The following is a 23,240-nucleotide window of genomic DNA, read 5'->3' on the forward strand; positions in this document are numbered from 1 at the left end:
AATTCAGTAAAAAATATTTTTTTAAACATTTATTTTGAATTTTATTAATATATTTTGTATATTCTCGTCAAAATGTTATTATATTTTTTAATGTGTGAAATTTTAAATAAATTTGTTCTTACAAGGTTTATATTACAGATATTACATTCCGTGGAATGAAAAATAATTCTACAGCCAAATAAAGTTTTGTGATTGGTCGATCAATGCGATTGGCAATGGTGTTGACTGCTTGGTAAAATTTTGTTTTGTTTTTATGTTGGCTGTACTGCTGCAACTATCTTCACTCCAATGCACAGCTGGGCACCAGCTGATAGAAAATTAAGTCAGGAAAAGTCGATATCTGTTGAAGAGAAAAGGTTCTGATTATGAAGTATTATTAAATACTTATGGTTTTCGTTATAATAATACTGTGAAGTGAAGTGAGATAATTTTCTCAAACATTATAATAATGACTTCTCATAATTTAGCCGTAAAGCTTTGCGGTGTCTTACAATCACAAAGCGATGAAGGTATGTTACTGTTTCAATGTTTACCCATTTTTGTCGGAAAAAACAACTTATTTTGAGTAATTAATCACTTCAAACACACAATTCCAGAAGTAACAGCTCGCGAGTGGCGTCTAGTGGGCCAAGAACAAGATGGGTCACAAATTTTGACATGGATATCGACACGCGAAAGCAAAGACGTTTTAAATATAGGCGTGTATACGAATAAGACAAAAAGTTTGAAGACCCTTTATACCTTTGAGGAGAAACTAAACATAATACAGGCTTCTGTAAATTCGTCGCATAGTTTGGTTGTTTATGTGGTCAAAGACATTCCTACAGATGCCAATGAAGAGCCCATTTATCGACCATATCTGGTTGCAATCCTTCCAGACAAGGTGACTGGACCTGAAGAGGTAGAAGAACAGTCCACGAAACAAATAATGGTGCAATATGTGTATGGAAAGAGCAATAAGTACAGTCCTGGCATAAGAAATGACAGATTCATATTGTTCAAGCATTTAGAATGTAAGTTTGGATTTTACAACTATTTTAATTCTCTTGTATATAAATTATAGTGAGTAATTTATCTGTATAAAACTGTACCTAGATATTCAGTTTTCAATCTATTACACATTTTGATTAATAATATGTTTTTAGGTATTAAAATATACAGGACACCAATGTTTCTAAATGAATGTGATGATGGCACAGACAAGTGGGGTTTCGATGGTATTTATCCAGAGCCAGAGACAATTGTTCATGTTTTTTCTTGGGCCCAATGGGATTGTGTCAATCAAGTAAGTATGGAATACATTAAATCTATACTAATATTATAAAGCTGAAGAGTTTGTTTGAACGCGCTAATCACAGGAAAAACTGGTCCGATTTGAAAAATTCTTTCCATGTTAGATAGCCCATTTATTGAGGAAGGCTATAATATCATCAAGCAATGCGAGTGAAACCGCAGAGCACAGCTAGTTAAATTATAATAGAATCAGTATGGATAGGTTATTATGGTGGTCATAAAAAATAATAATAAAGTAGCAATAACAATGCAAATCCAGAATGTTTCCTTCTAACATTATCAAACATATAGTTTTACATTTGAATACCAATATAATATTGAAGTAGATTTGATATATTTTTTGTGTTTATTTTATTCAAACACTGATAGAACATCAATTAATGATTGCAAAAATTTAAACTCAACAGGAAGAATTAATATCTATACAAATAAAATATAAATCTTATATATAAAATTCTCGTGTCACAATGTTAGTCTGCATACTCCTCCGAAATTTTCTGTGCATATCGGGTAAGTCTGAGAATCGGCCAACATCTATTTTTCATATGTACCACGGGCGAAGCCGGGGCGGACCGCTAGTAAAAATATATTATAGCTCTTTGCTTTTATAATTATTTAATGCTAGGTTTCCGCCCGCGGCTTCGCCCGCGCAGTCAAAGAAAAACCCGCATAGTTCCCGTTGCCGTGGGATTTCCGGGATTGCGTCATTTTCCCGGGATAAAAAGTAGCCTATGTCCTTTCTCGGGTATCAAAATATCTCCTGGATACCAAATTTCATGAAAATTAGTTCAGTAGCTTAGGCGTGATTGAGTAACAGACAGACAGACAGAGTTACTTTCGCATTTATAATATTTATAGTATGGATATCAAGTTTTCAAATTGTGGATGCCTGAAGCTGTTATCCTTGAATGCAATAAATTAATTAAATACCTACAATGTCTTCATAATGACCTTATTTACTTCTAATTGTATGCTTCCTGGATATAATTAAATTATGAGAATTATATTGATGTTGACATCTTGTGAGTAGTCAATCATAAATATGTTTTAGTATACTTTAGTTTTTTGAATTATTAAAAAAAATATTTAACTACAAAATCAAAATTTTTCGTGTTCTTTTTACACCAGTTTCGTAAAACTTTTTACAAACTAAAAGAGTGATTGCATAAATTTGGCTAAATATTAATGGCTAAAGAAAGTGTTAATGCCGAAAAAAATGTATTAAAAGTAATTAAACATTAACATTCAATACAGTTATAAAGTTGTTAGTTACTATACTTGTTGACATATCATTAACAGGTCATTATTACCTTTTCAACTTATCATTAGGAATCCATTATCATTTATGAATAATATTTTTGTGATGGATTTATTCATTTTTATTTAATACCTACTCAACAATTTTGTTTTTATGTTTTCTTAGGGTGCGTTCAGACTATGTAACATAACATGCTATATAACATTTTACATACATTTGTAGTGTTATATATAACATTGTTACACGGTCTGTACGCACCTTTAAACTTGTAGATTTAGGACATAATTATACATAGGCAACTTATTTTTTCAAACAATTCAGTAAATTGCTATATTACGGTTACTTTAAATAAAAGCTTTTTACCTTTGTTTATAATATGTTTTTCTTTTAAAGGTACTATTCTACATCCACTATCGGGCGCCAACTCAAAGCTTTGGGGAGGACGAAGAAGATAAATCTCCAACTGAACTGACGCCGACACTATCAGCATTACAGTTTCACGCGGATCTGCCTCATGAGACTGTGGTAAGATGAGAACAAATTCTGAGTGTTTTACAATTTTTCTAGTCTAAAATGTTTGTGTTAAAATATTCAAGTGGAATTTGGACATAACAATATGCCCTTTATTCCTTAAGTGATACCGTAATGATAGTCTACCCGTGCTTAATGAAAAACCCTTTATTAATGGTATTCAAGTTCATCATGACCAGAAAAGAAGTATTGACTGACGTTTTAAATGTATTTGTGTAAATTAACTAATTATGGAGTTGAGAATCATGTTCATTATTGAAAACATTTTTTAATTTTGTTGAAATATTATTGCATTGGTAAAGAAAAAATATGTCAGATATTATTTATTTTTGAGAGGCCCATGGAAGCCCATAATTATCATGCCCGTAAACAGAATTTTCCTAAAAAAAACATATTTTTTTCAAGTTGATATTATAATCTCAGGCAGACGGAATAAATTTGAATACTTTAAATACTGAGATGAGTAGACAATGTCATTCACGTTTTGTGATAAATGATGCGTTATAATAAAAAATGAGAGCGTTAGAATCAGCTCCATATATTATGTTGATTTTGATGTTGGGTAGATGTTTGTACTAGACAGTTCTTATCCTTTGCGGGTTCTGTAGTTTTTCAGGAATTATAATGTAGAACTGTTCTTAGAAGGTTCGTAGGTGTAGAAGTAGGTAACCAGATTTAATGGTGTTGGCATCCAAGTCTATAAAATAAGAAATAAAAAATTATACCAGAACCCAACGCACCACTTATGACTGTTCTGTTTAGAATACTTTGACAAGTTGTTTGTGATATCTGATATTGTAAAATTCTTATTTCTTATGCAAACGTGTTTGCGTAAAAACTAAAATTACTGTATGTAGAGTAATTATAAACTGACACATAATATTTTAATATGACCATCTTTTTTTCAAAGTCACGATCATGATAATTATTTGTTTAATCAGTTAATTAATTAAATACGTTATAAACGGTATTCTTTATGACGTCATTAATTGTATACTAATAGTGCCACCTATAAAAATATTTATTTAATATCAGGTGACATCATTTTTGCGAAAATGAATTGAAGGTCGATTAAACCTTCCGAAGTTCCGAGCGATCCAATTTAGCATATTCATAATAATTTTGTTTTTTCTTTAAACCAAAAAAAAAAAATACTTAAACATGCATTTTGGGATTTTTTAGTAATTACATCACTTCACTACATAGTATAAAACAAAGTCACTTTCTCTGTCCCTATGTCCCTTTGTATGCTTAAATCTTTAAAACTATGCAACGGATTTTGATGCGGTTTTTTTTAATAGATAGGATTATTCTCGAGGAAGGTTTTAGTATCTAATTTATTAGGTTTTAGACAAAGCGGGTGAAGCCGCGGGCGGAATGCTAGTTTATTATAAAAGAGAGAGTAAGAAAGAGTTATATAATATTTTAGATATTTTTTTGCACAAGGGATTTTTTTTGTCCTAGGCTCTAAAAATATATCCACTCTTGTATTACCCTTGCTAATATTTCGGACAGCGTGATTTATCCGATCATATTTGAATTATGTGAAAGATTATGGCATGACGATGAGTTCACCTGCGCCTGCGCCTCCCATTGACCTCGCCATAATATTTTATTCAATCCAATTTCCAAAATGTATGGTAATATAATCGTGGGTGAGAATTTTCATCAATATGTTGTTTTAGGTATATGATATATCTAACTGTTGTTGTTGTACTTTGGTCGTGAAATTATTCCACTGAACTCTTATTAAATATACTTCTTCACATTGGCTTACGCAGATAATGAATACATAATTATGTACTAACTGCCGAACGATTGTTACCATCATTCGTTTCAATGGGTAAAAAATATTTTATTTTATTTTATGAAATAAAAAAAAAACTTTTCAGCTTAACATTCCCCTCTCCCTCCCGCACATGCCGGGAGCGCACGGCGCAGCGTCTGCCTGCGGGTCGTATGAAGATGACCCTGTACCTTTACGCGTACACGACTGCAGTCTCGACTTGTATATCATTTGCGATCAGCGAGGGATGCTGTGCGTTTGTCATCATTATCTTTACAAGGTATGTACAAGGAAATGTACTCTAAGAACACGCACCGAGAAGCGAGTTTCCCGCGCACGCCGCGTGATTGCGTCATCAAACGAAAACTTTAGGGTTGTACCGAGCGCGTAAATTAAACACAGTTGCTGAAACACTTAATTTTTTATTGTTAATTATATTTGTTACATTATACAATAAAAAAAATGAAATCTTATTGATAGTAGTTATTTCCTAATTCGGTTTCACCCGCGTGGGCCGTGGACCCGCTATATGTGTCTCCTGGATAAAAAGTAGCCTGGTAGGTTTGTGAGTTTCTTTGTTTCTGCGTGGCTCGGGGGCTGCTGACTATATGGCTGAGATTTACGGGTTCACGGGTAGAGGGTTCATTCGGGTGAATCTGCGGCCACAAGACCAATACAGATAAAAATTATATGTGCTTTAATTTTATGAAATGTTCAATGTTTTTTTTACCATCGCTGAACTTATTCAATTTAACCGTTGTAAAAATTCTGAATCTTATGAATAATTTTAATAAATAATCTTTTGGAAAGCAAGGGCAAGGCGGAATGAAATTAATTTTTTGTAACTCATTCAGCAAAGTACTTCCCGGCCGGTTCATCAAAACTTTGTCAAAATTAAGTAAAAATGTTTTCGCAATAACCGGGCATCTTGGTAGCGAGCGCGGGAAACGTGACGCGGGTGCGCAGTCTCGCGTGTGCCAACCAACTGCCGCTTGGGTCGGTACCGACCTACTGTGCGGTAGGCACTTATAGCGCGACCTTGAGCGAGTGACGGAGGCCTGGTATGAGTGTGAACTTTTCCGCTAAACATTCCCCTGTCTTTTGTGACGTCAGTTTGCGGGTCCTATACAGATAAGGCTGTACCTCTGTTCATGAATGTATGGTTTTGACATGTATATTATCTCTGATCAGCAGGGACTGCTGCGCGTTTTTCATCATTAGCTTTAGAATTTTTTTTAGTAAACTTAATGACAAAAAAGCGGAAAGTGATTCGATTCGCTTCGCTATATTAATATATGTATCTCTGTTTCGTGTGTGTGTTAATTTTTTAGTTTCATTGTATTATTTTTTCAGGATCGGAACTGCGCCTTTTGCTTTAACGTTTTCAACTTTGTAATTAATTGACCAATATGTGGAGTACGTATTGGTCAGCTAAAATACGTAGTTAAAACGTTAAATCTATCAATTTTTAAAGAATTGGTTAATATTTCATTTCCGGTAGTTTTAATTTAATATTTAAATGTACCTATTATTTCCAGCCACTAGACGACTCGACCAGTTCTCTAGTGTTAGATGACGTGGATCTGAAAGACTCTGGTGTGAACTTCGCATACTCTGTGACGCTATTACACCACGGTTGCGTGGTGCACAATGTGGTGCCCGACCTGCCCTGGTCTTTGGCCAAGTCTTTACGACCTTCGTATACATTGTATGCTGGTATGTGAAAAACTCGTAATCGATGATGTAATATTTATTTTTTATTTTTTAAAGAATTCTCTTTTGGGAGCTTAAAATTGAATGAGTTTTTAATATGTTCATGCGATATCTACGATACATTATGATAATTTGAGAAACATTTTGTGATATAACATTTTTTAACTCGACGAGTAGAAATCTTTATTTTTATTTTTTTATCCTTTCTGCAAAATCTTTTTTTTAAAGTTCCAGAAGTGACATTCCGCTTATTACAATTGACACTATTTACGACAGAAAAATTGATACTTACCTTATTAAAAAAAATGCTTACTGTAATAGTTCCAGAGATTTGCGTGTCCAACGTAACAAACAATCCCTTCAGCTTTATAGAATTGATGTGTAAAACATTCTCTTCACAGAGAACCACTTGCTCGTACACATACCGATGCTGTTCACGCACTTAATCGACATAAGTCCGCACCACGAGCCATGTTGCCACATAGTCATTCCCTCAGAGAGCACAGAAAGTGGGCCCAGTCTTGCCCCACTAGTGGGCTGGGGGCCTCACACTATGGTGGACCTGAACACTTTAGATATTGTTACTATGAACGTATCGGAAAAGGACTTGGCTGCTACGTTCAAGAGCGATACGGTGGTAGAAAATAGGCTCGGTGTTCTGCATTATTTAGTGCAGCATGAGGGCAACACGGATCTGGCGGAAGACGTAAGTGTAGTTGTAGTGGGATTAATGTGGTGTAGGAATTTGTAATAAGAATAATATTTTTCGATTTTAGTTCACATGAAATTGAATTGTTTGGTAGTTTGAAATCAGTCAATGAATTGAATAGAAACACTTTTTTGTGAGCCGCTAACGAGCCGCACAGTATTCATAATTTTGTTTGTACATTTTTATCAAGTTAATAAATAGTTATTTATGATTTTTTTGTAACTCAATTATGTGTGGTTTATAGTGTATTTGTTTAAATGAAGATGAATCTTTCTATTCGAAATTTTACATCTAGACAATTTTAACTTTGCATTGAAATATCATTGTAAAGATAACAAGGCTTGTGATCTAGGAAATAAAAACCACACAATGTTTTTTGGATTATATTTTATTTACAAAGAAAAATTAATAACATGTTTCTTATATTTTACAAAATTATCGATTGAATAATTTTTCAGCTAATATCCTGGCTATGCGTGAACCAAAACGACGGTCTAGGCGGTCTACAAAAAGTAATGCAGGAGTATTTAGTGGGCACTACGTACGCAGTGACGCGCCGCTCGCTGCCCGCCGCCGCCGCTACTCTTATGAACTGGCTGCCGTTCACTTTGCACTTGAAGTTCGGTGATGTTAAGGTGAGTCAAATTGTTTTCTGTTTTTATTTTAGCTTTTTAAAGGACCGGGATGAATGGTTATTAATTACTACATTTTTGTTTGTTGCCATTGTCGTCGATGAAATAAAAGATATTATAATTTAAAGTACGTAGAGAGGTACGGTTGAAGTGCGAATGCATGTTATAACAAAACAAAGCCCTGTGTCTTATCGCCCTCTTCGGGGGCGCATGCCTCATACCGTCGTAGCTGCGTCAATAATCAGTAACATTGTTTATTGGAACGAAGTTTCTTATCGCGCGTTGTGAAAGGGGACGGAAAAAATTAAGACAAAAAGTTGTAACGACGCTTTTTAGGGTTCCGTAGCCAAAATGGCAAAAACGGAACCCTTATAGTTTCGTCATGTCCGTCTGTCCGTCTGTCCGTCTGTCCGTCTGTCACAGCCGATTTACTCGGAAACTATAAGTACTACAGTGATGAAATTTGATGGGAATATGTGTTGTATGAACCGCTACAAAAATATGACACTAAATAGTAAAAAAAAGAATTGGGGGTGGGGCCCCCCATACATGTAACTGAGGGATGAAATTTTTTTTTTCGATGTACATACCCGTGTGGGGTATCAATGGAAAGGTCTTTTAAAATGATATAAAGTTTTCTAAAAAACATTTTTCTTAAAGTGAACGGTTTTTGAGATATCAGCTCTCAAAGTCGTAAAAAGTATGTCCCCCCCCCTCTATTTTTATAACTACGGGGTATAAAATTCTAAAAAAAATAGAGGTGATGCATGCTAATTAACTCTTTCAACGATTTTTGGTTTGATCAAAGTATCTCTTATAGTTTTTGAGATAGGTTGATTTAACTGTAATTTATTATATTTGCTGCTACGGAACCCTTTGTGCGCGAGCCCGACTCGCACTTGGCCGGTTTTATTGCTAGTTGTAACTTGTAAGCCGTGTAGCGTGCGTGTGTTTCTCTGAAAGCAAGTCAGTGTAGTAATTCCGGGTGTGCCTTGACATCTCTAATTTTAAGCTATTGCATAGCTTCTATCGCGGGCCTTGAGCGCGGGGACCGAATTGAGAAATTCCGTAACGAAAAAACCTCACGCTCCCCACTCCGACGGGCACGGAGGTGTGGCTTGAAGGCATAGCATGCAATAGCTTTACCGCGGCAGTCCCCGAGTGCCACACGTCTTTTTTTTTATGCATGTGCCCTGTGCAGGCGGGCGCGGTGTGCGTGTCGGTGTCGCAGGCGGCGCTGTGGCGCAGCGCGGTGGCGGCCGTGGTGCTGTCGCCGCGCCAGCGCGTGAGCCAGTTCGCGGAGGACGCGTGGACGCGCCTGTGGGCCGCGCTGTGCGCGCTGGCCGCGCCGCGCGACCGCCTGCAGCCCGCCGCCGTGCTGGAGCGCCTGCGCGTGTCCCTGCACTGCTACCAGGTGAGCTGGCCGCGCCGCGCGACCGCCTGCAGCCCGCCGCCGTGCTGGAGCGCCTGCGCGTGTCCCTGCACTGCTACCAGGTGAGCTGGCCGCGCCGCGCGACCGCCTGCAGCCCGCCGCCGTGCTGGAGCGCCTGCGCGTGTCCCTGCACTGCTACCAGGTGAGCTGGCCGCGCCGCGCGACCGCCTGCAGCCCGCCGCCGTGCTGGAGCGCCTGCGCGTGTCCCTGCACTGCTACCAGGTGAGCTGGCCGCGCCGCGCGACCGCCTGCAGCCCGCCGCCGTGCTGGAGCGCCTGCGCGTGTCCCTGCACTGCTACCAGGTGTGAGCCGTAAATAATTGTGTTGCAAGTGTTTCGACACGAATTGGAACAGTTCGTTTAGTAGTTTAACAGACAGACGGTGCGGAAGGTACCACACCTCAAAAGAAGATTGGTGTGAAATAGTAGCATGAGAATGCTACAATGTATCGTAAGATGACTGGGTGAGCTTCCTTTATTCCCGTTTTCAATCATCCATATCCCTTAAAGTTGGCAACGCATTTGCCCTTTCTCTGCAAGTTTCCATGTGCGATACTAATTGCTAACCATCAGACCTACCAACTTTGCCAGCTCTTACAAAAAAGTACCATCTCGCTCATGACGTCACACGTCCACAGCCGGAAGCGCTATCCCGCAGCAGCACGCCCATGTCCCCCACAGCGGCCCCGCTAGCGCCGCGCCGCGCGTCGTTCGCGGCGCAGGACGCGTTCCCCTTCGTCGAGCTCGACGTGTGCACGGCCAGCAAGCAGGAGCATATTATAGCTGCTGTGAGTTGCTTAACTTGACGTCATCAACTAAAAATTTGTTATGACGTCATAAAAACAAAAAATGTGTGCGTGTACTTGTGTACACACGTAAGAAGTGAAACTTTTTATGACCTTATTTTTCAAAAAAAATTACTATATGTAACTTTACAGAAAACGCGTAACGGAAAAATGTCACGCGTAACGAAAAAATGTTACACTAAATTTTTTTCCAACCCCCAATAAAGAAGTTTCACTTCAATAACTTTGTATAAGAATAATTGGTCGGTATATTGATTGTGTTTGTTATTAGAATGAATGGGTGAATGATATTGAAATCTTAAATGGATGTGAAGATGTGTAAAATATTGGACTCATATGCTATAATTATTTTTGGCTTATTAACTAACTTTTTATTATATTGTGAAATTCGTACTTTAATAATGTACATATTATGTTAAATCATCAAATAATTTTTTCGCTATAAAAATAATCTTACATTTTCTTCTAATCCTTCCAGCGAAAACATTAGTAACGCGTTGTATTGTACTATTATGTATTAAAATTTATTGTACATTACATTAACTAAGTTCTTCCATTTTTCATTTTAACTAAGTTCTTTCTCTCATTTTAAAAATTGAAATTTAGAATTTACGCGCCGTAAGCGTGCACCTGATGCGCGAAAGTAACAACGGCAGCGCTGGAGCGCTTGAAAGCGGCGTCCACGCGCTCGCAACCCGCTGGGCCGCTGCACAACTGGACGCGTCTAGAGCGCTCTGCCGTGCAGCGCTGAAAGCGGCAGCTGCGATACCGCTACCGCACCAACCACGCGGTTTTGCATACGTGTATGATTTGTGTGATCTGTTGTTTTGGGTTTTCAATTTTCATTTTCATTTGTTGTTTTTTTGGTCGCTTGGTTTTTATTTTCATTTGAGTCGTGTTATTTTTGGTCGCTTGGTTTTGTTGGTTGGTTATTTGGTTTCGCTAAGTTTTTTGTTTCAGCTGTCGTTCATTTTCATTTTGTTTGGTTTGATTTTGTTCACGGTGTGCGTGTGTTTTAATTTTGCAGTTTTTTTTGTTTCATATTAGCGTAAGATAAGACTTAGATATTATTAAATTATCGGTCCATATTTCCACATCAAAAAATAAATATGATTTTCTAATAACTTACAATAACCATTTCCTGTCTACCAGATATTCCGTTTTGTGTTGTTGTGATAACTATTCATCGATTTTAAATAATATTCATTTGTCTATGCTAAAAAAAAAACCTCCCATAACCAAATTTTATTCCTAAACCAATAAAAAATCATCTAACCCATTGAGCCCCAAGCGGCCCGATCGGCCACGACACAATAGATTTTCTATTGTGTCTGTGGTTCCGGGGCCTGAGTTATTAAGAGTACAAAATTTTCACCCTACCCATTTACTTTTTTATATCCATACAGAGATGAGCTAGAACCGAGTCACGCGTTGATCCTCTTCAAGCTGCTAGAACAGTACTACGTGTCTACGGACTCGCTCGCGTTCCCACTGCCGCAGGGCTTCAGTTCGTTCTTTACATACCTCGGATATAAGACGCTACGGTTCCACGCGTTCGCACAGTACGTACATCGGAACGTGTTTGAGCTGCAGATTGACGTGCTGAAGGCTATTATTGCTAGTGAGTATGATTGATTTTGTGTATAGGTTTTATTATGCAAACAGTAATTTTAAACTTATTCGGTACTTAGGATATTTTTGTGTAATGGTTTAAAATTATGTTGATATCTGCCAGTTTGACATTTCACGCATATGTATCATACATCTAACATGTACCTTATTTTTGAAAAGATAACAGTGTGCAGACAATTATTTTGAAGCGTCTCAATACAGGCTGCTTTTTATGTTACGAAAATAATATTCGAAAACACTTATCAGAATGACATTTCACGCATAAACAAAGTAGAATCAAGCAGATGAAAACTCGATTTCCAAGCAAAAAATTTAAAAGTATCATTCAAAATATGTATTGTCATATCTGTTTAAACTACTACATAGGCAAAGACGACGACAGCACACGCACAGTGAACAACAAACTGCGTCTAATACAACTAGTAGGGGAGGGGCGTGGTCGTAGGGCCCTAGCGTCTTGGCCGAACAAAGCCGCACTTGTGTTGCGTGCGAGAGACCACGCGTCTGCGCTACTAAGTGGGGTCACTGCGCCCGCAAGGGACCATCACCCGCATCGACCTATTAAGGATACTGGTAAGTTATTAGAGAAATGAATATAACTTTATTTGTTAACTAGCTGTGCCCCGCGGTTTTACCCGCGTTGCTCCGATCCTGTTGGTCTTAGCGTGATGATATATAAGCTATAGGATAGCCTCGATAAATGGGCTAGGTATCTAACACCGAAAGAATTTTTCAAATCGGAACAGTAGTTCCTGAGATTAGGGCGTTTATTTAACACATCAATAAAGTTGTACATTCAAGAAACCTTAAAAAATATTTTGAAAGAAAATTGGCCAAGTGCGAGTCGGATTCAAGCACCGAGGGTTCCGTATAAACCAGTTTTTATATGTTGTAGCTGTAAATTTACCCTTTTCACAATCTCTCTCTTATCTGTGTTAGGTATAAGACGTTGCTTCGCAACATATTTCAATATTTGAATATCGAAACGATCCTATAACCAATTATATCGCTTCATTTAGCGTTTGAAGCGATACTATTGGTTATAATTTACAAACGCATTCCTCGGTACACATCCTCGCACATTATTGGATCAAATGGAAAAGCACTCTTATAGGATCGTTTTGATTTTTCCTTTTGTGGCTCGGAACCCTAAAAAGACTATAACAATTAGTACAACTTGTCTATTATTATTAACGTGATAACGTTTTTAAAATCGTTTTAGTCGGGTGACATGTTCAGAAACTTGTGGCACACCAAAACCTCACGAGCACGATCGCAGGTATAACGAGAGAGAGACGGACCGATCTCCCGTCTCATCTCGAGCGCTGCCACTGCATTATGTTATCACGTAAACATCTCGATCGTAAACCTACTTTACAAACAACCAATTTTTGTTATCTATCTTTGTGTTAACTATCTATCTCATTTCACAGGTATTGCAGCTCTTCCATCAGGTGAACGTCTATCTCCATTAGATACATTCCTGGATCTCCTCACAGCCAAAGCGAGCCTCAACGAATTGGACTTTAATCTGATCATAGAGGCCACTTTAGCATCTGTGCAGCAAGACGTAACTGTTTAGATTGCAGTCAGTATTGTTTTTTTATCTGTACTATTTTACATTCAGTTCAAAAAAAAGTTTAGCTGTATCGATTATAATCTGCATTTTAACTATTTACGATTTTTTTCATTTGAATGTTACCATTATTGTTACTTATGAAGTATTGTTTATTGTTAGTTTTATTTTGCTGTACAAAAGTTATTTTAGTATTTTATTCTGTTATCTATGTTTTTAATGTCAAAAAAAATATTTTAATTTTAAAATGTTGTGTTGAATGTAGTGATTTTGGAAAATATTTTTACTTAATGCAATCTTATTACTTAATTATATTTAGTACCTACTTACTTAACATAATTATTAAAGTTCAAAGTTTTAAAATTAGGATATTGATCTCTTTTAAATTATTCATAGGAATTTAAGGAATTTTGTTCACAATAAAATGATTTAATTTTAAAGATTTATGTTTTATATATTTCATAAAACAAATTGTAGCATTTATTGGACTTATAATGCATTTTAAAACTTTCTCGTGAGCTAATAGTATTCCCACATATTTCTATAATTATCTGCAAATCAAGGTGACAGAATCAAAGTTAAAAAGTATTATTACAGATCATAAAAGTAGCATGCAATATGTTAACATATTGCATTTATGCGAAATGTGGAGGCCATACAAATATACAAAGGCTAATAACATTTAAAAAGTTTTTTTTTACAAGTGCAGTATTTTTCATGCTGGTATTACTTTTAAGTGTTAATTTGACTATTATTAATTTTATATAGTGCTGTACGCGCAAGTTTTTTTACTGCCTGAATAGTTGTAGGCTTAATGCATTTTACCTTAAACATAAGTAAAATAATATAAGAACATAAGGTCAACCATAATTTGTCTTAAAGTTTGTGTCAGCACAAATAATTTATTATCTATTGATGTTTATATTATAATTGTAGATTTAAGTCTTATGGTCCGGGAGCCAGCAGCAGATTTTATGACCAAGTTCCTCTCAAGCGGTAATTAGTAAAATGCATCAAAGTATAGTATTATGAAGCCTCGTGAACGTCAGCTGGAGCTCGGTTGGGGGGAAGAGCGGTTGTAGCCTCCCGTATCAGCTGACGGTTTTTCCACCAAGATACAGCCAGCTGACATATATATTTATCCACAGTTACATATAAGCTATCATCAGGTAAATTTTTGTTTGAGAGGAAATAACGGAAAATAAATTTTTCTTTAAATTTAACTTTCATGTTCGAGACACCAGCTGACGTATAATACACCATGTTGTAACCAGCTGACTATTTTTTTTCGTTGAGATATTGGGTTAGCTACAATTTGACAAATTTTTAGCTGAGAGGAAATGAATGAATGAATGTATTTTTTTTCCTACGTGCGTGGGAGGCTACAACCGCTCACCCCCCCAACCGAGCGCCAGCTGACGTTCACGAGGCTTTATAATACTATACTCTCATGCGTCTGACGAATTATCTCTTGAGAGGAAATAGTTAACCAAATTTGCACCTGGCTCCCTAACCATTAACATTCCATTGTGAGTGCAATATTTATTGATAAAATAAAAAATTGATACAGTGTTGTAGTTTTTATTTAATTCATAACTTTAAGGTACCTATTACATTTTCAATTGTATTGCATATATACAGCAATTAGCTTCATTTTTATCGTCATTGACTGGTGGTGTATATTAAAATGAGAATTTATTCAACAATCATTCTAACAGGAAAATAAAAAAAAGTGTACACCATTGTACTCAGATTATCTCTGAATTGATCTATTGGAATTTAGTTATAAAAAGGGTTATAGGTAACCCAATGAGCCCTCTTCTGTTCCTGATCACTTTTATGAGATGTAAATAATGATTTATACACCTCACTAGTCTGTGGATCTTTAGCTATACTGTAATCTTTCTTTGCCTTCTTATAAGATGGGTCTTCCTGCAAACCGTTTGCAAATGCCCTCTTGGAGGACCCAAAGTGTCCTCTGGCTTGTTTATTTGGATTGAATTTTGGTAATGAAAGAGGTATTGTTTCTGTTTCTTTCTTAACTTGACTACTACCAGGTTTGCAATCTTCACTCTTAATTTCACTACTGCAAGGTTCAGGTTCCTTTGTTTCAGATGTGGAAGCTTCAGAAGGTTCAGTCTTGATTTCTACCTTATCGGCTTTGGATTTCTTTGACTTTCTATTAACAACACGGATAGACATTTTCTCTTTAAGCTTTTCTAAATCTTCATCTGTTCCATTTAAGACAACAACATCATTTTCTGTGAATGGTTGCTGGCACTGTAAAATAAAATTTAGCTTTGTTTATACAATAAAGGAAATAAGTTTTTCAACTATTTGGAAACATCACACTTGATCAATTTTAACTTTTTAAATATTAATGAAAATTTTTAATGATGTTGATGTTAAATTTCATCAAACAAATCTTACCATATGGCACAAATTCTGTCGAACTTCTTTCAAAGCTCTTTCAGCGAGCACACAACCACAACTCCACAGGAAAATGAACCGGAACTTTCCGGTCATTTCCAGACCACTGATGGGACAGATGTAGGGTGCACTGCCTTCACCTACAGCACCATCTGTGTGCTCTGTCTTCTTGTATGCTGGGTTCTTTGTGAGTTTCAAGTCTTTGATATCCTGCAATGTAAAAATTTTGATAGAAGGTAAAAAAGCTGTGTAACTGTGTATGTGTGTGTATGTGCTAGACTAAAATATTTTTGTTATGTTGTATATGATTAAAGGAACCTAAAGAAGTAGTAATACATGTAAATGATCACCATACTTGTACCTATTGCATTTTATATAATAGGTACAATTTTATTTGTGATGATAATGTTATTGAAAAAGGCACAAATGTTTAAAAAAAAGTGAATATAAAGCAGTAAATAATTGGTATTATTTTAGAACACTGAATTATCCTACAGGAAGTTTTGTTTCAAGCTGTATAATATTACCTTCAGATTCTTTATATGGTTGATGGACTCTGGCTTAGATTCTTTATCTAATAATGCTTCCAACACTGAGCTCTTACTGTACAAACGTCCAAGGCCACAAGCAACAACGGGCTCTTGTAAGGGTTGTTGAGATACAGCACAGTTACGCCATTTGAACGATCGTTCAGCATCTTTATCTTTCTGAAAAAAAAATAAAACAATAAATATGTCCAATGTAAATAGTGTGAAAATACATCGTTCAAAAATATTCTACCTGTTCTGGTTTCTTTTTTAATCTCACAAGTTCATCACGACGAGGAATAGTACCACCATCACAACCCATTATTTAAGCCACAAATTACAAAATTTAGACACTTTGATCAGTATTTGGGATTCGTTGAACAATGATATCAATAATAAGCAACAACGCAAACGTATTAATTAATAGAAAATACAATAATTCCACAAATACACAACAACGAAGCAATAAAATTGTTCAAGTGTTGTGAATAGTGTCAAACGACAAACTGTCAACAACAACACAGATAAATAAATATATAAATACTAGCGGTCCGCCCCGGCTTCGCCCGTGGTACATATGAAAAATAGATGTTGGCCGATTCTCAGACTTACCCGATATGCACAGAAAATTTCATGAGAATCGGTCCACCCGTTTCGGAGGAGTATGCAGACTAACATTGTGACACGAGAATTTTATATATAAGATTTCAGGACAATAATTATTCACACACGGCACGATCTGATCCCATACTAAGCTTTTAGCTTGTGATATGGAAAACCACAGTGGAAAACAGATGGCTGATAAACATACATAATACCACAGCATAATACATAATATAATACGGCAAAAATAAGGAATCTGTGTGATAATGATATTACTTGCTCTGTGTCATAAAGTAATCGAAAGACTGCTCTGTGACCTGTGTTCTGTACCTACTTCTGTGATGAACTGTCAAAGTCATGTGGTGGTGTGTTTTTAAATTTTAATTTCGAAAATAATAAATTGATAAACTAATAATTCTGGATTTGTTCTTTTAGTAATCAAAGTTAGAAAATTATAAATCATGCCATCCGAAGATATTGATAGAGTGCCAGAAAATGGTTCTGAATATGTTAACAATGAAAATAGTATGGACAGCACAATAGGTTCTGATACAAATAGTAATTCTTTAAAGAAGAAAAGGAAACGTGGTATTATTTATCTTTCTACCATACCTCCATATATGAACGTTGCAAAAATTAGAGAAATATTTACCGAATTTGGCGAAGTTGGTAGGATTTACTTACAATCCAGTGCAAGTGAGTATTTTGAGGTTAGGCGACATGTTTATTATTATTATTATCTCCGTACATATTTAATTCTTACACTTTCCTTGTTCTAGAACCTGGAGAGAAACGAAAACGTGTTCCCAATCAGTTCACAGAGGGCTGGGTAGAATTTAAAAGGAAAAAGATAGCTAAGGCTGTCGCGGCAAGTTTGAACAATACCAAAATAGGTACAAGAAAAAAGTCCCGCTACTATGATATGATATGGAACATTAAATACATTCCAAGATTCAAATGGATTCATTTAAGTGAAAGACTGGCGTATGAGAAGGCGGCAATGAAACAGAGACTTAGAGCTGAAATATCACAAGCTAAGAAGGAGGCGCACTACTTACAGAGTAATGTTGAGAAAAGTAAGAAAATGAAGAAGAGGAAAGCTGCAGAAAATAGAGCTATGGAATAAATATTTGTTAACTTTTCCCAAGTTTCAAAACCTAATTTACCTAGGGAACTTTTGTACGGACTTTGTTTGTTAAATAATAAAACACATAAAGTAACAATTTTATTTTATTTATTATGTCACAGTAATCTAGTTAATTATACTCTAGATCACATGTTTTGTTTAATAATAGATGTAGGTACATACCTATGTACTTTACAAAAAACGGACGGAACTATTTTTTGCCATAATTAACTCTACCACTTATAATTTCTTCCACCCTCATCCTTTGCTTCATAGTAAGTGGGTCAGGAGTAAGTTTGTTTATATAGCGCCTTGGCGGTATCTTATGGGAGAGTATTCCTTGTGAGAACTCTCTATGAACCCTCACACCATCCAGGGCATTTGATTGGAGCTTCTCGAAACTGTGTAGTTCTTTCATGAATTGTTTGCGCTGTGCTACTTTCGCCCAGTGGTATCGATGGCGGCAAACGACGCGGCTAAACAAATTATAATTAAGTTTAGATATTAAGAAATGACCATAATATTATAATTAATTCAAGCTCCTGCAAATATCTCTAGTTATTTATTCATACTTCTATATGAAAGATTACTTAATACAATAATTAAACATAGAATTAAATAAATTGCATAATATGGAAGAGAATTACTTTCTTAATTATTATCAAGTAGGTACGCAAAAACTTAACATCATAATAATTTACTTACTATGCCAAACCTAGTTTTGTATAGCTTGGATAAATGCTGACATCAGAGCGAGCTAATTCCGGATATCCTGGGTAGAGAGGGACTTTGCGTTTCTGTTCTTCAGGAGGTTTATCTTCTTTAAGAGCCATTGAGATTTATTAAATATGGATATGCAGAATTTATTTTCATTAAATTGATAGCACTGTTGCTATGGAAACATTACATGAAGCTAATTATGAAGTCATTGCTAATGTCACTATGATTTGAAGTGCCATAAAAAATAAAGTTTTGTTTTGTAAATGTTAAGTCTATAAAAAAAATAAACAGGAGTGGATGAGTTCATCTGCTTGCAATAGATTAATCAGATCAGTAAAACCTAGGTAACATTCTCAAAATCAAGGAAAATTTTCTATAGGTGACCTCATTCTTTAGAAAATATTCCTATATTTATAAATTCCATACTTATGTTCATTAATAAGTAAACACAGTATTATTCAATATGAACACTTCTAGAACAATACATGTTTAACTTACAACCTTGTTTTCTTGAAAGTCATAATCTATTTACTTAGATATCGCATTTGCATAAATATAACATTCTTGCCCCGGATTGGCGTGAAAGGAGGCGGGACTCGCCTCATGATCGAATTTTTTCTATTCTTTATAAATTTATAAATATAACATATCAACCTCTTCACTTCACACTTAAAAATAAAACAACATCTATAAATTAACAGTTTATTCATACATCAATAATAGCAATATAACTACTCAGAGCGTGTTGCCCAAACATTAAACACTGATCATGGTACTTATTGCATGGATCCATTTGTTTCTATAAATTATTAAATATGTACAGTTGTTCAAGAACTTGCTGTAACCGCCGCGATTCTGCTCTTGCATACACAGTCATTAAATTTACTTACAAGCACTGAACACAAAAGTGATTTGTCGGGATTTGTACTGTAGCATTCAAGTACCTGAAAGAAAGATTATAATATACTTTATAAATAATTTTAAATCACTACATAGTATAAAACAAAGTAGCTTTCTCTGTCCCTATGTCCCTTTGTATGCTTAAATCTTTAAAACTACCCAACAGATTTTGATGCGGTTTTTTTTTAATAGATGTGATTCAAGAGGAAGGTTTTAGTATATAATTTATTAGGTTTTAGGCAAAGCGGGCAAAGCCGCGGGTGGTAAGCTAGTAAAAATATATATTTAAAAAATGTTACTCGTATGACATGTTATTATTATTACTGCCTAGGTTAATAGAAATATATTTCTTATTAAAATTAATAATATTAGAAGAACTTTCATAAAATTTGGTTCTTTTTGCAATTTTTATCACATTTGAGACAAAATTTAGCAGATGAAGATTTGTAAAGGTTAATGGTAATCAGTTTGTGAATTTACTCAGTTACAAAATAATGCACTTTGAACTCTCATATACATGGATGGTTTATCTTTTACAAAATTAACTTTTAATTAATTTTTTCATCAGAATATTTTCCAAGCAATATAACATTGTTTCCCAGGAATAAACATAAATTAATAATGAATAAAAAATAGAATAAATACCTTGGCTTTCTCTTCCTGGCACGGAGGCAGTTTGTTAGCAATTTTATCAGCTTGAACCAACTCAAAAAGTTCATTCGCTTCCTTCAATGTCTTTTGATACTCAACAATCATACCGCTGTTAATTTTTTCATGTGCTCGTTTTAAGTTTTCGATTCTACGAGCCCAGTAAGCTTCCTCCGCAGCTGCTTCTTGCCGCCTACTGGAATCGTAGTTTGGGGGTGGAGGGGCATACTGCGGGGTAGGTTGGGGTGCTGGCTCTGGCTGCTGGAACGTGTCAAAATGTTCAATAAATAAATTGCATTGAGTTATAACAAAATAAACATTGATTATTTGCAAATATTTCCTTCTGTCTATGCAAATTGAATGATTTGGTTACTTATAATAGATAAGATTATCACGATAAACAATCATATGCTTTTTTACAGCGCCGTATTCATAAACATGTAATTTTTTATGATATCACCGTCGATTTTAACCTCTATTTGTGTGATCACGAGAGGGTCAAATTTGCTTTACCCAATGCTTCACCAATTATGTGACAAAAATTATATCGATAAATTTAAATGTGCGATAGTGGAAAATGATTTATATTTTGTATATTACACTTGACATTGATTTAAATTATGTAATTCACTTAAATATTTACTTTTGCGGATAATTGAGCTTGTATTCGATCTAAGGCTTCTTGGGACACTTGTATAGCATTATCGTTATCTACACTCAATTTTCGAGTACTTTGCGAGCCTCCCATAATTAAAAAAAGCAAAAATTTCGGATAAATAATCGGCAAATCGCGTCAAAAAGACATTATTGACACGGAATTAGGGATGAAGGATAAATTTTTGACATTTCTGAGTACCTACTGAAGAAAATAATGTTGTCTATGGATTAAGGGGTACTCACACGTAACTATATGAAGGATATTAATTTACACATATCTAGTAATGCTATCAATTTGTAAATTAACATTATCATAAAATTTACAATAGTGAAAGAATATTTATATTATAATAGATACGTACTACGAGTGCATTATGCATGAATTTTTATTTTATAAATTTTCTTGTATTCATAGTAGTACGTTCACTTAAGAATAGATGGCGTTTCAAACCTAACTGTAGTCTACACTAATATTACAAAGAGGAAAGGTTTCTATTGAAAAGGCTCCAAAAATATTGGATCGATATTAATATTCTTTTCACGAATAGAAAGCTATATTAACTATTAGGAAGTAGACTTTGTGGCTAAATTTTTTTTTTCCATCCTAGGTCAACGCGGGTGGAACCAGGCGGAACCAGCACAAGCGGCTAGTTATTTTTTAACTATTTGAATATATTTATCAGCTTTCTATATATTTACATCTGCAAAGCATATTATTAAGTAACAATAAAGCGAGGATAATTTATTTGTTGTAATATTTGTTATTATCTTTTTGGCAACTACTTTGTCGATAAAATGGTTGAAATCCTCTACTACTAACATGTTTATTTTGAATCAAAATAAACCTTAAAAATTAATAGTAGGTATTTGCTCTATAAGTAGTAGTACATCAAAATTTTGATGTACTATAGAGCAAATACTATTAATTTCAAGCTCAAATTAATTTAAGCTAATGTTTATCAGAATTGTGACCAAAAGTTGTGACGACGAGGTGTTAAATTAAATATAAAAAATTAAATATAAAGTTTACGAAACAATTAAAAGGCAAGTAGATATAGGCAATAAGTAAAGAGCAATAACCTTTGGTGAGATTTTCGCATTATCCTACAATAACTACGAATGTGTCGAAGATTAATATAAGTTTTTGGAATGAAACTATGTATAACTTTTAAGATAAAGAATTTATGTATTCATTTACACTAAATAATGTTTGATATTTAAATTAAAACAAAATATTACGTTAAAATATTCTTAAAACTAATTCAAAGAATCGGTTAGCCGTTAGGCTATAACCACAAATTTAATCATAAACATATCTCCAAACTCAACTGATGAAATTAAAGTTTGGCGCGATAAGTTCCGTTCTAAATTGATAAAATTAAAGTTAAATTTTGGCAAATCGATCGCGGAGCACGTGAAGGGTTCGAGCGGGGGACGGGCGTCGCTACAAAAACTGACCACAATGGGGTTTAGCATAACCGGTCCGGTCGGTCGCAGCCTCCCGCTATCATCTTGCCAGACTTTCTTCTGTCTGATCGGTGCGCGTTCCAGCTAGCGTTTTGTACTTATTTTATCGTTTTGGAGGGAAAATATTTTGCCCCGAGTTGGTTGTTTGTTGTTTTGAGGGAACGCGGAAAATGTAAATAAAAGGGAATTAGTACATTATGCCATGTGTATAATTAGGTAGTATTTAATACGTATTTCATTATAACAATAAGAAACTGTCAGTCAAAAGAGGTAAAATTTGTGAATTATTCCAAACAGATTTCCAAATCACATTTTTTTTTGTTTGAGAGAATTATCATATTGGATTATGTACCTATCTAATATCTATGAAATAATGATCTGCAATTACTGATTTTTTTAAGTGACATAACATGAGCTTGAAATTATAATGAGGTGAATGTTATAATTCTTTTTGTTCTACTGTATTTTTTCTTTAAGTTTTAAATTTTAAGTTATATTTATTGGAATTTAAAAAATTCAAGGTTATTTTGAAAATTAGAGGTACCTACATACAAACAAAGTTTATAAAAATAAATACTAAAATACATATATTTCCAGAAAAGAAATGCATTTTATAGGCGAGCTGGATCGCGCACGCGGCACCCATAGCCCGAGCCATTGCTGAGCAAACTCGATACTGTCAATGTAGAGCCATTATATAAAGCCCAGACGATATTAATCCTTAAACTTGTGTAAATAAGAGTTGTTTTCATATGATGTGATCAAGGAAATTCGACTAGATATCGTTAACGAAAC

At 35.1% G+C, this 23,240-nt stretch overlaps 5 protein-coding genes across 5 annotated transcripts; 2 read left to right on the top strand and 3 right to left on the bottom strand.

Moving 5' to 3' along the window:
• Positions 1-311: 311 nt before the first annotated feature.
• On the top strand, positions 312-13,540 carry pigeon (gamma-secretase activating protein pigeon). Its single transcript, XM_090102434.1, has 14 exons — positions 312-509; positions 597-1,013; positions 1,146-1,285; positions 2,945-3,076; positions 4,975-5,148; positions 6,407-6,584; positions 6,983-7,287; positions 7,749-7,925; positions 9,124-9,336; positions 9,992-10,141; positions 10,766-10,962; positions 11,566-11,780; positions 12,164-12,364; positions 13,225-13,540. The coding sequence occupies exons 1-14, from the start codon at positions 449-451 to the stop codon at positions 13,371-13,373; spliced, it is 2,709 nt and encodes a 902-aa protein (XP_089958560.1). The 5' UTR covers positions 312-448; the 3' UTR covers positions 13,374-13,540.
• Positions 13,541-14,932: 1,392 nt separating this feature from the next.
• Positions 14,933-16,811, bottom strand: LOC149907437 (replication termination factor 2). The gene is made up of 4 exons (XM_090103323.1): positions 16,578-16,811; positions 16,325-16,504; positions 15,798-16,007; positions 14,933-15,647 (listed from the first exon to the last, which is right to left on the bottom strand). The coding sequence occupies exons 1-4, from the start codon at positions 16,644-16,646 to the stop codon at positions 15,147-15,149; spliced, it is 960 nt and encodes a 319-aa protein (XP_089959449.1). The 5' UTR covers positions 16,647-16,811; the 3' UTR covers positions 14,933-15,146.
• Positions 16,812-17,276: 465 nt separating this feature from the next.
• Positions 17,277-18,143, top strand: LOC149907438 (uncharacterized). Its single transcript, XM_090102435.1, has 2 exons — positions 17,277-17,623; positions 17,707-18,143. The coding sequence occupies exons 1-2, from the start codon at positions 17,389-17,391 to the stop codon at positions 18,051-18,053; spliced, it is 582 nt and encodes a 193-aa protein (XP_089958561.1). The 5' UTR covers positions 17,277-17,388; the 3' UTR covers positions 18,054-18,143.
• A 115-nt stretch (positions 18,144-18,258) lies between these two features.
• On the bottom strand, positions 18,259-18,886 carry LOC149907439 (uncharacterized). The gene is made up of 2 exons (XM_090102437.1): positions 18,759-18,886; positions 18,259-18,529 (listed from the first exon to the last, which is right to left on the bottom strand). The coding sequence occupies exons 1-2, from the start codon at positions 18,884-18,886 to the stop codon at positions 18,265-18,267; spliced, it is 393 nt and encodes a 130-aa protein (XP_089958563.1). The 3' UTR covers positions 18,259-18,264.
• A 575-nt stretch (positions 18,887-19,461) lies between these two features.
• Positions 19,462-21,163, bottom strand: LOC149907440 (uncharacterized). The gene is made up of 3 exons (XM_090102436.1): positions 20,965-21,163; positions 20,319-20,582; positions 19,462-19,717 (listed from the first exon to the last, which is right to left on the bottom strand). The coding sequence occupies exons 1-3, from the start codon at positions 21,067-21,069 to the stop codon at positions 19,601-19,603; spliced, it is 486 nt and encodes a 161-aa protein (XP_089958562.1). The 5' UTR covers positions 21,070-21,163; the 3' UTR covers positions 19,462-19,600.
• Between the last annotated feature and the right edge of the window lie 2,077 nt (positions 21,164-23,240).

Source organism: Colias eurytheme, chromosome 6 (genome assembly GCF_061535395.1).
Source record: "Colias eurytheme isolate Ceu_HAF_F1 chromosome 6, ilColEury1 Martin Lab GWU primary, whole genome shotgun sequence".
NCBI classification, from domain to species: domain Eukaryota; kingdom Metazoa; phylum Arthropoda; class Insecta; order Lepidoptera; family Pieridae; genus Colias; species Colias eurytheme.